General features: G+C 38.1%; 1 protein-coding gene across 1 annotated transcript; it reads left to right on the forward strand.

The window, feature by feature from the left end:
* The first annotated feature begins 1,602 nt into the window (after positions 1–1,602).
* LOC131956977 (COMM domain-containing protein 9) lies at positions 1,603–15,564 on the forward strand. Its single transcript, XM_059321661.1, has 3 exons — positions 1,603–1,624; positions 14,140–14,243; positions 14,880–15,564. The coding sequence occupies exons 1-3, from the start codon at positions 1,618–1,620 to the stop codon at positions 15,018–15,020; spliced, it is 252 nt and encodes an 83-aa protein (XP_059177644.1). The 5' UTR covers positions 1,603–1,617; the 3' UTR covers positions 15,021–15,564.
* The last annotated feature ends 1,071 nt before the right edge of the window (positions 15,565–16,635 follow it).

Consider the following 16,635-nt stretch of genomic DNA (forward strand, 5'->3'; position numbering starts at 1 on the left):
CTCGTATATATATATATATATATATATATATATATATATATATATATAATTCTCTTCTGGGAGCCGTTAGAAAACAAGCTGCAAGCGCGCGCCTTGCAGTCCCCTCTCTTCCTCTCTACCGCTACCCCCCCCCCCCCCCCCACTTCCACCCCCCCCCCCCCCCCCCCCCCGCCCTCACTTGGTCAGGTGAGTTGTAGTTCACGCTAAATGTTTAGTTTGGTGACGGATATTAGGGGCAGATAATTCAGTTTTAAACTATTTTAAACTTAGAGGAGGTAACTAAGAGGAGACTGCTTTTACGGGGGGGGGGGGGGGGGGGGATGGGGGTTTAGTGTTTTAAAGCAAATATTTTCAGTGGCAGCATTGGTACTGTCGAATTCACAAATTATGAATTACTGAAAAGTAGAAAAAACAACAACTAAATAGCGGCGTATGTTATGCCGCGGGCCGGCTCGTATATATAAATATAATTACCCCCCCCCCCCTCAACAAGCCAAAAAAGCCACCGAAAATGTAGGGCAGCTTATGATTAATGATATTTTCAAATACTGTTAGATTCTTGTGAACATGAATATTATTCATGAGTTGAATATTATTATCATGCAACCGATAAGGAAGAAAAAATTTAAAATATATTAATTTTTAAACATCATCGGCATTTACCAGATTCCGTACTATAGGCCCCCTAAGTAATTTTAAGTTTATTGATTGCAAACCTTTACTAAACAAAGACTAAACTCTATCCTAATTTTTACTTTCTCGTATATACGAAGTATAGAGAAAGTCTTGTAATCGTTTTACACCTCACTGATACGGAAAAACATAATTTTGCAATCTTGTCCGTATGTCTGTGTGTGTGTGTGTGTGTGTCTGTCTGTCTGTGTGTAAACACGATAACTTGAGTACCGTTACAGCTAGGTTGATGAAATTTCATATATAAGTATTTTATCAAAATCGTAGATCCTGATCAACTTTTGAGCGATTTCCGATAACCGGAAGTTGTACTTTTTCAACTTTGAATTTTTCAAAAGCCTATAACTTGAGCACTATTTTAGATAGATAAATGAAATTTCACATTCAAGTAAAAGATCTAATTCTCTACCTTCTTTCAAATTTTGAGTGATTTCCGTTGACCGGAAGTACTAATTTACGCTATTACCGATTTCTCAAAAAAACGCATATAAATGTATAAAGTAGGGCCTACTATTCTATTTTTAAAAGTTTAAGTAATTAAAAATCATGCCTATATTCCAAGTTATATAAGGATATTCGAGAAAGTTTAGGGGAGATCACTCCCGGTTTATTTTAATGGAAGCGAACGTGTCTGTTCAGATCTGCTCCACTGTATTTTATTTACAGACATGCATAGTTGTCCTTGTAGCCAGTAATGGAAAAGTACCGAATGAAATTATTCTTGGTTGAAGAAATACGTTTCCCGGATTTTTAAAAAAAAACCAACCACTTCCTTTTAGACCTATTGTGCGTTTGAAACGAAAACAGCAAATAGAATAACACAGGTCTGATGGTGTTTGTTATATAAAAAGTTACACAATATAAAACTTGAATTAATGATGTAAACAGTGTTGAAATAAACACAGAACCATTCAATGCGGTGTGATGAAACGTAGGCCTAATTCATAATCAGAGTGTTATTGCTAGTAGAAGTGTATAGAAAGGAAAAAAGGTTATTAAGATAGTTCATGTGTGAACAGGGGAAGTAAAGATGGTTTATTCCCCCTTCTAAGTCAATATTCGTTGTTTGCTGAACCGAGAAGTCTTGGCGGTTATTTGTTCTATTTTCATAGACCACACCATTTTTTTTTTCGTGTCTGCGAGCTTTAATTTAGGCTTAATAATAATTAAATCGGTGTCTAGTCTTCAGTGTTTATCTTCCGCTAGCGCATATTTCGTCTGAGGCGAGCCTACTCGTAAAAGTGCGTGTGTTGTTGTTTTTTTAATAATGGACTCTCTTTTACCACTATTGGAAGAAGAGCTGTTCCCCCCCATTTTTCAAATTTGAGACGACCCAGTTGACCTAACATCTTGTGAAACTTCTAGGCGGTGTGAATGATGACGTATAATTGACCTAGATAACGCGTACTTTCTTGTGTAAGACAACAATTTTTTAAATTTATAAATAAACTTAATACTTAATTAAGTAAAGCTAAACACATTACGTTATTAGTTCTTTTGAACCCCTCCCCCTTCCCCCTCCCGCTTTCTCTGTGTGCTTTAAGACTCCAGCAGTTCACCCGACTGAAATTTTCAAGTGGGCGGAAATCTGCGTTGTTTAGCCTAGTTTCTCGTCTGGTATTACTAACGGCGGGAAGCTTTGTCATAAAATTAAAATGGTGTACGTTTTTATTTGCCCAAGATCGAAAACGCTTGCGTTTAAATCTGTTAGATAAGCGACATTCCTTTTTTCGCGCCTTTAGTTGTTTTTTTTTAAATTAGAGCCTAAATGTGTATTTATAAACATTTTGTTGTTTTTCAAAACACGATTTTTTTTCTCATTTTCAATGTCTGGAGAGGGGAGAAATGTGCATTGTAATAATTTGATTGTTGGTTTACCACACCCTAACTTCTGTTTTTTTAATATTATTTTTAAGTTAGTTTTAAAATTTGGAAAATTTTATTATTTATAAAGATTTATTCAACTTTCCTTCGTCTACTTTTGTTTAAAAAAAAACCGAAGAAATTGTGCATAGATGGCTAACCCCACCCGAACATCGATTGGTTCTCTGTCGGGTAATGTTCCACGACCGGAAATGTGTACGCGGGATTTTTTTTCCTGGTTTCTTTTAAGGAGAGCGTCGGAGCACTGCTGCCTGATCGATAAGGTTTATCCCAAGGCACTCAAGATTCCAGTCCAAGTTGTTAGTTAATATATAGGAGGAACAAATGGTTTCAGAAGAGGCGGTCTTATTTCTGGAACTTGTCTGTCGCGTAGATAACTTGAATTATTTGTTGTTTTGTGAACTTACGGGTCTCTATGTACAAGTTTGGTATCTTTGTTCAAGTATCTTTGAAAAAAAAACACTGGTCTATTTTATTTCTTTTTTGTAAATGTAAAGATCGCTTTTGTCTCCTTGTAAATCTACAGGTTTTATTGTCTTTGTAAATAGCTATTTCAGCCCGGCGCCCGGGGAAAAACTTTCGATTTGCACCCCACCCCCCCCCCCCCTCAAACTTTCGATTTGCATCCCCCCTTCAACCTTTCAATTTATTATTCCAACCCATTTTGGCGCCCCCTAAGGTCGGCGCCCGAGGACATGTGTGTGCCCCCCCCTTCGCCCCCCCCCCCCGAAATTTTTTTACCGCCCCCCTTCCCCGAACGAAATGAAATTTATATAATTTATATAGAAAATATATACTTTTAACAGTGTCCGCCCCCCCCCCCCGAAGAAAGTTTACCGCCCCCCCGAAGATTTCAAGTGCCCCCCCCCCCCCCCGGAGAAAAAAGTCTGGAAGAAACACTGCCCTCGCTACGCCTCTGAGCTATTTGTACAAGTCTATTTATAATTGTGCAGGTCTTTTTGCGTAGATCTATGTCAATTTGTAAATGTACAGGTGGTTTGTTTATGTCTATTTGTAATGTACAGGTATTTTGTTTATGTCTAAATGTAATGTACAGTAATTTTTTTATGTCTATTTGTAATGTACTGGTGTTTTGTTTATGTCTATTTGTAAATGTACAGGTGTCTTGTTTATGTAACTTTGTAAATGTACTGGTCTGTTTGTGTGTCTTTGTAAATAGGCCTATCTCTAAACGTCTCTTTGTAATTGTTACAAGTATTGTACATAGCGCTTTGAAAAAGTACCTCTCTCTTTGTGTCTCGTTATAAGCGTACAACTTGCTTTCCAAATGTACGTCAACGCTACACCAACCCCCAAGAAGTAATGATACACGTTTTACCCATATGTTGTTATATCGGGCTATGTGTATCAGGTAACTAATTAGATGAAGTTATCTGTGGTTTTGTAATCCCAGATTTTGTTTTTAATAACACCGTGGATATACGGTTTGAATTAGTTAGATTTTTTTAGAGTAGGCAACTGGTATTACTACTAGTTGAGTAGTTTTGTATTCATGCCACTGTAGGCCTAAGACTTTAAAAAAAAGATCAGTACATTACTTAAGAAATATTGTTACTTTAGATCGTTGAAATTAAAACAGACATAGAGAAAGACCCATGTATATATCGAAAGATTAAAGTTAAAAACATACCTGTTTATTACAGAACGGTCTGCTTATATAATGCTGAATTAAATTCCTCTTTATTTAAAATTTGATTTTTTTTTTAAAAGTCATCTATATAAGTATTAGAAAGGCCTGTTTAAATATATAATTGACCGTTTATAAAAAACATAAACTAAAGTCAACCGTTTTACTGAAACGGACCGTAACTTTTGGATAACTTATACCCACGTGTGCCTGCACGTGTATCGGACTCAAATATTTGATACGCTTGTTGTTTGTCACCTTGGCTGTTATCGATTACTCATTCGTACATAATCAAAGAGCGGGAATCGCAAATAACAATAGCTAGACTGGTGAGGTTAGTTTGGGTATTGCGGTATCGTTATTAACAATATTAGCTGTACATACTGACGGTATGACAGGCGGGGTGTCCGTTTTTTTGTGTAGTGAGGACTCGTAACAGTGCCGATAGAAGGAAAGTGGGGGGGGGGGGGGGGGGGGTAAGAGGATTCGTCAACAAATGACATGACGCTATCGTAAAGGTGGATTCCGTTACGATAGAGGGAGGTCATGTGTGGACTAACAGACCCCCCCCCTCTCCATCCATGTATAATACAAATGACCCCCCCCCGTTTCACAGCTATACCAGTGGTTCAGTCATAACAGCACGTCAGCGGCGTACTACGGGGGAGACTTACGGGGCTGCAGTCGAGTAGGGGGCTATTTTTAGGCGCCCCATTAAAAAAAAGTTAAAACAACATTGAGTCATTGCACTACTATAGTAACAGTCGTCTCCCCCCCCCCCCCCCCATATGTTCATCATTCAAGTCCCACCCCACATGTTTACCAGCCTATTCCCCCCCCCCCCACATGTTTACCAGCCTATATCCCCCCCCCCCCCCCACAGATGTTTACCAGCCTATTCCCCCCACATATGTTTATCAGCCTGTTCCCCCCTCCCCACACGTTTACCAGCCTATTCCCCCCCCACATGTTTATAAGCCAAGTCTTCCCCCACCCACCCCCACATATGTTTATATAGCTCTAGTGTATCCGCCCCTGCGAACTCTATAATACAGGTCTTATTAAAGCGAACCCACGAATCAAAAGCTACGATGGCTGTTTTCCTCTCCTAATAATTTGACGTATGTTGCCTAGGTTGCGGTATTGATTTTTTTTTTTATCATAGCAGCTCTATATTCATGTTCAACCTCTTCCCGTCTCTACTTCTATAGCCCTCGATGCTGTTTTTTCTCTTGTAGTTTTTTTTTTTAATTACAAATGCATTAAGTAGTTGGTAATTTATTCTTAAAGGGTTTACTGTATCGATTTGGTCGGTATAGTTAAGTACTCGGCGATATTGTTTTATGTTAAGCCTTTAAGCCGTAGTATTTTCCTGTCAAGTTCAAAGCACTGGCAAAAACTGAAACCTACAAGACTGAAAGCCCAAAAGTATCCCAACAGATCTGATCCTCCGTACAGCAGGTGGAGTAGAGTTCGATCTAGGCATATGAAGGAAGAGATAGCGTGATCAACAGAAAGTCCGGTCGTATCTATTTTACTCACCGTCCACAACAGTTCTCATCTGAGCTAGGTGGACACAGGTCATGTGATCAAACTTGAGACTTGGACTGTCGGTGGGTGGAATTGTGTCCGTGGGTTTTAATGTGTCCGTGGGCTTTGTTGTGTCCGTGGGTTTTAATGTGTCCGTGGGCTTTGTTGTGTCCGTGGGCTTTGATGTGTCCGTGGGCTTTGTTGTGTCCGTGGGCTTTCATGTGTCCGTGGGTTTTGTTGTGTCCGTGGCCTTTGTTGTGATAGTGGGCTTTGTTGTGTCCGTGGGCTTTGATGTGTCCGTGGGCTTTGATGTGTCCGTGGGTTTTGTTGTGTCCGTGGGCTTTGATGTGTCCGTGGGCTTTGATGTGTCCGTGGGCTTTGATGTGTCCGTGGGCTTTGATGTGTCCGTGGGCTTTGATGTGTCCGTGGCCTTTGTTTTGACAGTGGGCTTTCATGTGTCCTTGGGCTGTGTCCCTGGGCTTTGATATGTCCTTGGGCTTTGATGTGTCCGTGGGCTTTGATGTGTCCGTGGGCTTTGATGTGTCCGTGGCCTTTGTTGTGTCCGTGGGCTTTGTTGTGTCCGTGGGCTTTGATGTGTCCGTGGGCTTTGATGTGTCCGTGGGCTTTGATGTGTCCGTGGGCTTTGATGTGTCCGTGGGCTTTGATGTGTCCGTGGGCTTTGATGTGTCCGTGGGCTTTGATGTGTTCGTGGGCTTTGATGTGTTCGTGGGCTTTGATGTGTCCGTGGGCTTTGTTGTGTCCGTGGGCTTTGTTGTGTCCGTGGGCTTTGAAGTGTCCGTGGGCTTTGATGTGTTCGTGGGCTTTGATGTGTTCGTGGGCTTTGTTGTGTCCGTGGGCTTTGATGTGTTCGTGGGCTTTGATGTGTTCGTGGGCTTTGTTTTGACAGTGGGCTTTCATGTGTCCTTGGGCTGTGTCCCTGGGCTTTGTTGTGTCCGTGGGCTTTGATGTGTCCGTGGGCTTTGATGTGTCCGTGGCCTTTGTTGTGTCCGTGGGCTTTGATGTGTCCGTGGGCTTTGATGTGTTCGTGGGCTGTGTCCCTGGGCTTTGTTGTGTCCGTGGGCTTTGATGTGTCCGTGGGCTTTGATGTGTCCGTGGGCTTTGTTGTGTCCGTGGGCTTTGATGTGTCCGTGGGCTTTGATGTGTCCGTGGGCTTTGATGTGTCCGTGGGTTTTGATGTGTTCGTGGGTTTTGATGTGTCCGTGGGCTTTGATGTGTCCGTGGGCTTTGTTGTGTCCGTGGGCTTTGATGTGTCCGTGGCCTTTGTTGTGTCCGTGGGCTTTGATGTGTCCGTGGGTTTTGATGTGTCCGTGGGCTTTGTTGTGTCCGTGGGCTTTGTTGTGTCCGTGGGCTTTGATGTGTCCGTGGGCTTTGATGTGTCCGTGGGCTTTGATGTGTCCGTGGGCTTTGATGTGTCCGTGGGCTTTGATGTGTCCGTGGGCTTTGATGTGTCCGTGGGCTTTGATGTGTCCGTGGGCTTTGATGTGTCCGTGGGCTTTGATGTGTCCGTGGGTTATATTGCGTGCACTGCAATCGTCATTTCTCTGTCGAGCTCAACACGATTGAGTTAAAATTTTCGAAAGGTACTTAGATACTTGCAATACAACTTCAAGTAAGTACAAGTACTTATATAATTATGGAACAACATTAGGTACTTATATAATTACAGTACAGCATTAAGTATTGATACAATTACAAAACAACATTAAGAAAGAACTTACTTAATTACAAAACAACATGCGGTGAATTTGTTTAAATTAATTAGTATATTAGGATCCGTCACATGTGGTCAGGAATGTAAACCAACCCTCCCCCACCTCCAACTGTATCATAGCGTGACCTGCTATGGGCGACGCTTCTGGTCATTTTTATTTTCTTCTTCCAATTGATTCGACTTCTCTATTGTATTTTTTCTATACTCAACATTCATTTAGATTCATTTTTAATTACATAGTTTTTTTTACATAGTTTTATTTTTAATAAGTTTAAAATTATTATCGGTTAAGGGATTTCATATGCATTTTGAAGTACATAGGTTTATTATTTTTATTTACATGGGTTTAATTTTAATGTATTAAATAAAAGTATTAACGGTAAAGTAGTTTCATCGTATTTAGTAAGCTTATCCCTCTTTTTATACATTCATAGGCGTATCTGGTGTGTGGCTAGGGGCCCTTAGCCCCACTCCCGCCCAATGAAATATTTTGTAACTGTATTTTTGTGAAAATACAGATCTATCATAAGTTAAACTTTTGTTTGTGTGTGTGCAAATGTGTAAGTTTTTATTTTATCTTAACAACGTGTTCGGCTTAACTATGTGTAATGTATTTTAAGCTTGTAGCTTTTGATGGTACTCAGGATGTTGGCAGAGTTTCTTCGCCCCCCCCCCCCCCGAACGAAATGAAATTTATATAATTTATATAGAAAATATATTCATTTAACAGTGTCCGCCGCCCGCCCCCCAAAATTTCAAGTGCCCCCCCCCCCCCCCCCGGAGAAAAAAGTCTGAAAGAAACACTGGATGTAGGGTCTACATATGGGTCGAGCCTCCCTCTCTCCTACCCTAAAAATATATCTTCTCTGCCCTTATTCTCTCCTCCCCCTCCCTCCCCCCCCCCCCCCCCCCCAAATATAAAAAAAATTATAATCGTTTAAACTAAATCAAATGCTAGATGTACCAATGTAGACCCTAGGTCTATTTGTACAGACTCAATGGAAGGGATGATGGAAGGGAAAGTTGGGTATGCGGGAGGTTTTTTTTTTTTGTTTTTTTTTTTTTACAAAAAGTCTATTAACTGTTACCCTAGCTATGTCACAACCCCCCTAAGTAACCAAGCATTACTCTGAGATTGATTGGATAAAGAGAAAAAAACAAATAAAGAAAATTGGAACTGCCCTCTCTACGGCGTCCACAAATGTTGTTGAAACGAAATCAATAAGGCTAAACAACAGTGGGTCGCTTGTATCGTAGTGTTTGACTTATTACACAAAGAGATGCGCGCGGTGACGTCTGCGCACCCATACGTCACAGACGGCGTCTGTATGCAGCCACGTGGTTTCAATAAACCCATTGAGTTGGGTTTAGTGTAGTAGATCTAGATGTGCAGTTGATAGGCTAAACTCGAGTAATTAATAATAATATACAGCACTGGAGGCCGGATACAGGAGTTATAATAATTTATGCTGTCTCTTTCTCTTCGACGTCTCCCCCCCCCCCCACCGCTGTCAGTTTTTTTCTGGGTCAAGGATCTGAGGAGGTCGATACAGATTCTACCGACAAAAAAACTGCTGCTGTAATTATGTGGGAAATGAGATCTGGTCAAATGATAACTTACTAGACTAGAATAAAATTGTAGGCCTATGCCGAAGGAGTTTTTTTTTTAAGTAAAGAAGGGTTAGGTCAACTTAGACCATATAGAATATAATTATTTATTTTTTATGTTGGCCTAGTCCTTTTTTATTTTTTTATTTTTTTGAAAGAGAAAGGTTGCCTAGTTGTATAGCAATTTCCGACCTGGTAACAGTTTCTTCCAGGCATCTCTACAAGGGGCAAAACACCCCCCCCCCCCTTCAAAGAAAGTCTACCCCCCCCCCCCAACGAAATTGAATTTATATAGAAAACATATCGTTTTAGCGGTGTCCGCCCCACCTACCCCCACCCCCGAAAATATCAAGTCCCGTCCCCCCCCCCCCCCCCCCGAGAAAAAAAGTCTGGAATAAATACTGCCTGGGAAACCAAACTCAAGACTATCTAGACAAGCTTCTTACTCGACCAGCAATCCGTAAATTAAATTAACAAATAGCTCAGCACTTTGAAAGTACAAAGGGATATCTAGCCAACAAGTATTGTACTTATGGACTAGATGTACCTTTGTATAGCTGGTATTACTAATAACTAAACCTAACACAAGCCTTAACCTTAAGGGTTAAAGTATCGATATCGATGGCACCAGAAATCTTAATAAAGCATCAGAAATCCCTGAGAACAAAAACAAAACAGAATAAGGGGTAATTCGAAAACGACGTCACTTTTTTTTGGCGATTTTTACCTCCCCTCCGTCACATATCGTCACAAAAAGCCAGATCTCTCCCCCCCTAAATATGACGTCACACCTCAGCCTACAACCCATTTCAAACTTGCTGGTGAATTTGTTTAAACATCGATTTTTTTTTCTAAAATATTGACTGAGCTCGGTCAACTTAGAGTATTTTAATCGATTTCTATAACAATTTATTAAAATGGTATTCTAAAATGCGAAATGGCTAAAATTAAGTTTCTAGCATTACTTTTTTAAATTGCAAAAGTGTGACATCACATTATCTGAACCCCCCCCCCCCCCCCTCAATCACACATCGTCACAAAATAATCCCCCTCTTCCCCTTTCGAGTGTGACGTTATTTATGGACGACCCCTAACATTAAAAATATTATGTTTATATGTTAAAGAAACAATAGGCCTACACAGAGACATCAGTAATACTGGCGTTTGTCAAAGTCGATGTCCAGGCTATAACGTTGTCCCATCTGTGACATAAGCTAAGTGAATAAGCTCTAGAAGATTCTAGTCAGGCGTAGCCATTTCCCTACACTAAGGGATCTAACTCAATTGTTTTAACTTACTACATCGACGCGATTGTGTCTTTTAAAAGGCATATCACTCCTAATCATTAAAGCAATGTTTATTTTTGGAACACACTAGGGATCTAAGGATAACTAACACAGTACCATTAAATAATGTATACAATGACTCTCTTTACTCAAATAATTTTTGCCAATCCCTTTGGTTATGTTTTAAGAATTGGGGTTAGGGTTTTGTTTTATGTTGTGGTATATTATCTGTATTAGGCCTATCTGTAACGGTGATATTGGTTGGATACTAAAATAATAGGCTACAAAGCCGAGGCAACAGAGGAAAGAGATGTATTAGAATATTGCTATTTAGTTGTGTGGGTTTTTTTATTTTTTTTAAATTGTTGCTTGTATATAGGACTAAAACGAAAAGTCGTGTTTTAGATCTATGTGTGGGCATATCTGTTCATTCATTATTTCAATACATGCAGTGTCCCTGAGCCCACTCAGCTCTTATGGGTACCCAACTCTAGTACAGTCAGCTAGGCTCAGTTTTGATGACACTATCCTTTCAGGTGGAGGAACGGCGTGGCCTAACGATAGAACGCTAGACTTGTTAACCCGAAAGTCTCGAGTTCGATTAGTGTGGGTTTAAGTCAGTGGAACGTCCCTGACTCCACCCAGCTCTAATAAGTACCTAACTACATAAAGACAGCTGGGCATAGCTTTGATGACGCTTGTTTTCTTTCTAGTGCCGAGTTCATATTGACTCTACTTCATCTACCCCATTACCGTCTGGTCTGGGTGATGTATTTTACTATTTTATAATAATACTTACCAGCACATTTAAACCCTTTACAATTGTTTTTCAACATGATTTTATAATTTAAATTAAAATATTCCGTTTTATAAAAAAAAAAATATGTAGACATCCTACGTCATCGCTATGGCAGGATTAAAATGTAAGCTATCGTGTGGTTCAGTTAAGTTTTTCTCTAAAGATAGCGACGATGGCCATGTTTGTAGTCCGTCATAAAACCGACGAGTTAACATAATAAGCGCGGGGTTAATGCTTCACGGCCATAGCCTAGCATGTTCAACTAGGCGCCGCGCTGCGGTGGTTAAACCCAAGGTTTTTGCCGAGTTTAAGGTGGTGGGGTCATTAGGTGTGTGTGTGTCGTCTTTCTCTCGCGTTACCCCTCCCACCTCTCCTTTCATTGATAGCGTGTCTGGGTGATGCGGGCCTCACAGAATGAATTTAGGCTTTCTAACTTTTATTTGGCACATGCTTTTTTTTTTCAATGACATTGGCCCAGTTGGGTTGGGAGAGGCCAGATATTTATTGCAAGTATCGGCCAAAATTGCATGTTTTTGTAAATTTCGTTTTCTGAGTAGGCTTAAAATTTTTAATTATATATTCTAATTTAAATACATATTCGGAAATTAATAATTATAAGGGTTTAGTTACGGAAAATATAAAGAACAAAGAATAAATTCAGACAAAACCACACTGTCTTTTTTTTTTTTAGAGCCACGCATATTTTAAATGGTTAAAATAACACAGCTCTGTATTTTAAACATAATAATAAATCTCTCGTTTGAGAGTTTTCAGAGCTGATGCCATTAGGAGATGAATGAGTAAAATACTTATTTAAATGCAGCTCTATTGAAAACAGAAGTATCCTCATTCCTAATAACCGGTTGTTGTTGAGTTTTTTTTTTTTTTTTTTTTTTTTTGTGGTCCATGGTGCAAGAACAAGTCAACTTACTGTCTTCATAAAAATTACTTGTTTAAAACAGGAAAGTCGTTCACATTTGATGCAAATAGTGCTAGTGATTGTTATTGAACATTAGCTAGGCCTCGATTTAATCAATAGTTGACCGACAACAGTACTTACACATCTTTCGCCGCTATCCTAGTTTATATAAGTTTATATAGCAAACCTAATGGGCCAGAAGACCTGTTTTGTTTTGGAGTTTTGTTATTTTTACCGACAGGGCATCAGTATTGCATCGGGTTTTGTTTTTTAATACTCCATATCACTTTAAATGTTATGACAACTTTTAACACTAAAGCATGAATAGGGTCGTACTGTTATTGTTATAGTTAGGGCTAGGTTTATACCAATAATAATATATTTAAAATGAGGTTAGATTAGTGTTTATGTTGTGGCTATTGCGCTATGTTGGTGATCATAGATTACCGTAATGACTAACCCGTCTCGCCTATAACGCAACTTAGGCCTAAACCTAGTCCAAAATCTAATCTAAAGAGAAGAGTATGTTTCACTGTGTCGTTCGAAAAAGGAAAAAAAAATATTTAAACACTTTTATTTTTAAAAACAATATTGATATGACGATCTGTAGTTATAAAAAAAAGACAATTCCCATTATAAAAAAAAAGTCAGCCAGTGACTGACATGTTTCACAACAAGGTAATCGTCTGGACTTTCGATTGGCGACAGGAATTTCCTGTCCTCCATTTTATCTCCCTTCCTCACTTCCCCCCCCCCCCCCCTTTAATCTTCTCCGCTGTGTTTAACGTAGTGATCATACCGTCCAAGGCTACCTTTTACTTCCTTTTTAACGCCTTACAAAGAAATGCGTTAGCGATAATGAAAGGATAGGGAGAAAAAGAAGGGGGGGGGTACTGACATAACGGCTATCGACTACAAATGTGCAAAGAAGAACAAAATGTATTCGGGAATTAAAATTTTTCAGTCGATTAGCCGTACCAACATTGGTATCATCATATACGATATTTCAACCCCTATGACTCCTTTCCTAAATCAAACCCCCCAGATTAGCTATAGTTATTGGCGTAATGTGCACCTATAGACGTATGGCTAATCGTCAATACAGTAAGCCAAACTCGTTTTGGTCAACATTATCATTCCATGACACACTTTATTTAAAACTCTTCTCTGTCAGCTTAGCCTATTATTTAAACTTTCCAACCAATTATTTGATTGGACCGTTCGTTTTTATGCTAGGCCTAATAATGAAACAACTTTTCTGGCAAGAAGCATTCATTTGTGCTAAAGGGAACTAGCGAGGGCGGGGGCTGGCCTAGAGGCTATTGTTTGTCACTGTCCAACTGCAGGGCATCCATCTAATGAATAAATTTACTATTTTGGGATACGGTGGGCCATGTGTTCCTTTTTCACTAATGACATCCATATACATGTATATAAAGTAAAAACGACTATAAATGGAAGTTGTTTTTATTTGGAATATAAGGGATCTTATAAAATAAAAAAAAACATGACTTTTATGACCTACCCACTTCACTCTTCATATATGTATATATATATATATATATATATATATATATATATATATATATATATATATATATATATATATATGTATATATATATATATCAACGTCTCTGCATCCACCTCTCCTAAACCCATGAAACTGTCTAGTAAATCTACACACATTTTTTTTTCAATGAAAAAAAGAAAATAATTTATTTACAACTTCATTTCTAAGGTTTTAAATTTTTTTCTATTATTTTGAAATATTTTGTGTTAAAAGAATAATTTATAATCCAGTTTTGTCAACCTACTCGTCCAACTATTCTAAATAGCACAATGTTACAAAATTATAAACCACCACCTTTGTGTCACATGTTCAAGATTCTAAAGCGTAGCATCAATATTTTTAACAAGTTGAATAATATTTAATTGAAAAAAGTTTTATTCTATCAAGTTTTCAGTATACTGGACTGCTAGTATTAATATCTAATAATTGGTCATAAAATTATTAAAATGAATTTGCTCTTTTCGGCCAGTCTCCCTCCCTAAACTTCTGGACTTTGACTGGCGAGTGGACATCAAAACCTCTTCAGATGCTGTGGCCAGGATGTCAGTGCCAACTTGTATTTTAAATTTTCAGGTTTGTTTCATTCTTTTTTTTTTTAAAAACCCAACACCAAATTTCAGTTTTAACAAACTACATTATAGATGTAGACCAGGGGTCTCCAAACTACAGCCCGCGGAGATCTTTTTGTCCACGGAAAAAAATGTTTGTTAGAGATGGCTGAGGAACTTTGCTCAGAAAAATCATGAGATGCCTGGAAGAAACTGACCCCGAACTGAAATTTGATAGTTAATGCGGCCCTCGGACTGAAAAGTTTGGAGACCCCTGATTTAGACTATACTTTTTAGTTCATTAGAATTTCAACTCAAATTAAGCCTTTCTAGCATTTATTTAGGAAATTTTTGTCAAAATTAGGATAGGAAGTAGTCAAATTTCTATTAAAAATAATAGTTCTACTTCAATTGAAAAATAACATGTATAAAAATACTTTGTTTTTGTAAAAACCAGTTAACATGTATTAATTTTCCCATCCCTGAAGAAATAATTGTTTTAACTGTTTTAACAGATTTCTAGTAGTGAGAAATTTTCCCAAAATATTTCCCTATATTAGGAAAGAGTTTCTATTTCCTTCTGGTTTACCCAGCTTTATGAGTCATACAAAATTTACTATTTCAAGGGCATTTAATCTTCCTGCTGTATTATTTCCCTTAGATTCAAGAGAACAAGACAGATGTCAAAGAAACAGCACAGACAGAGAATATCAATGTTGAACTCAGCAAAGAGACTTTGGATACTATGCTGGATGGCCTGGGTAAAATAAGAGACCAATTGGCTTCTGTAGCTAATAGATAGAGTCTAGATGTTAGGGTGATGTTGTTATGGTTGGGCTTGGTGTAGACAACTGATAATTCAATTGCTGTTGATATGTAAAACCTTTAGAATTTTAAACTTTCTAAATAAGTTTTTAAATAATTTTGAAACTTGAGAGTTAAATTATGTCTTAAGTGAAGCTTTTGTTTTTATTAGATTGATCAAGTATAATCATGCAAAAAATACAAATCTAATTAAGTTTTGACCTTATCTTGTTTTGATGAGCTACCAACATGTATTTTCATCCTTCGCACTATCTAGCTACATGGTGTATGATGTAAGATTTTAAAATTAAATGTGATATGTACCATTACATTGCTGTTTATGCAAGCAATTTTGTCTGATCATAAACAGTTTTTTCTAGTTTAGGCTGTGGATAATTTTAACCTGTACAGATATTCTTGATGAAATACATTTTTTTTATTTTTTAAAAATTATTTGGTTAGTTTTTTTTTGTTAGACCAAGGGAAATAGCTTGTTACATTTTACATGGATTTTGAAAACCACATTGAAAATCAAAATTTAAAACTTAAGTAAATCTCCATGAATAAAATTATAAGAAAAAAAGTAACCGGCAAATGCATTTTTTCCCACGTTTTCTTTAACTTGCTTTCTCTGTGTCTTTGTTTGTTTGTTTGTCTTTCCAATCAAATCTTGCGATCGAAATTTCTGGCACTTCCCAGTTAGCTAGCGCGCTGAAATTTTCAGGGAAGCTTTCTTTTGGATGACCATTGAATATTCAATTGTTATTATTACTAAATTGATCAATGGAAACATTTTATTGAGCATTTTAGACCGCTATATAATCTATATATATAATTCTCCTCTGCTAGCCATTAGAAAAAAAACCAGCGACGCGTACCTCGCGCGCAGTGAAGCGAACGATCACATGTCGCCACAGGCTTAGGGGCAGAGAATTTAGCTTGAACCGAGTTTAAACTTACAGGAGGTAGGCCAGTTTGGGGGAGACGATATGGTCGAGTGGTTGGGCACACGAATGCTATCCCACTCGACACGGGTTCAAATCTATGTGTTCTAGTCAGTAACGTATTCAAACAACGTGTTTTTTACGAGTTGTCTTTTTACGAGTTGTCTTTTTACGAGTTGTCTTTTTACGAGTTGTCTTCGTTTACCCAAAAAAAGTGAAAAGATAAAATCGATAGCAAGATTTTAATGCAAACAAACAGACAAAGACTAAAAAGTAGAAAATAATAATCATTAAAAAAGTTTTAAAAAACCCACGTTTTCTGATTGAACTAAAAAGTAGAAAATAAACGCTATACATCACAATAATGCAAGCGATCACTCTACTATAAGCGATCAAAAACGTGGGGCGCCGTCATTTTCTTACAGTTTCTAATACTGTTGACTCTCTACAAGCTCCCTAATAAAAGTCAATAGTATTATCTAATCAATAGTAATATAACTTTTACTTCGGCGCCCCACGTTTTTCATCGCTTATAGTAGAGTGATCGCTTGCATTATTGTGATGTATAGCGTTTATTTTCTACTTTTTAGTTCAATCAGAAAACGTGGGTTTTTTAAAACTTTTTTAATGATTATTATTATTTGAAATGGCACAAAACTTTGGCAAGGT

This window comes from Physella acuta, unplaced genomic scaffold, assembly GCF_028476545.2.
Source record: "Physella acuta isolate Inbredline_101_S28 unplaced genomic scaffold, ASM2847654v3 ptg001192l, whole genome shotgun sequence".
In the NCBI taxonomy this organism is placed as follows: Eukaryota; Metazoa; Mollusca; class Gastropoda; family Physidae; genus Physella; species Physella acuta.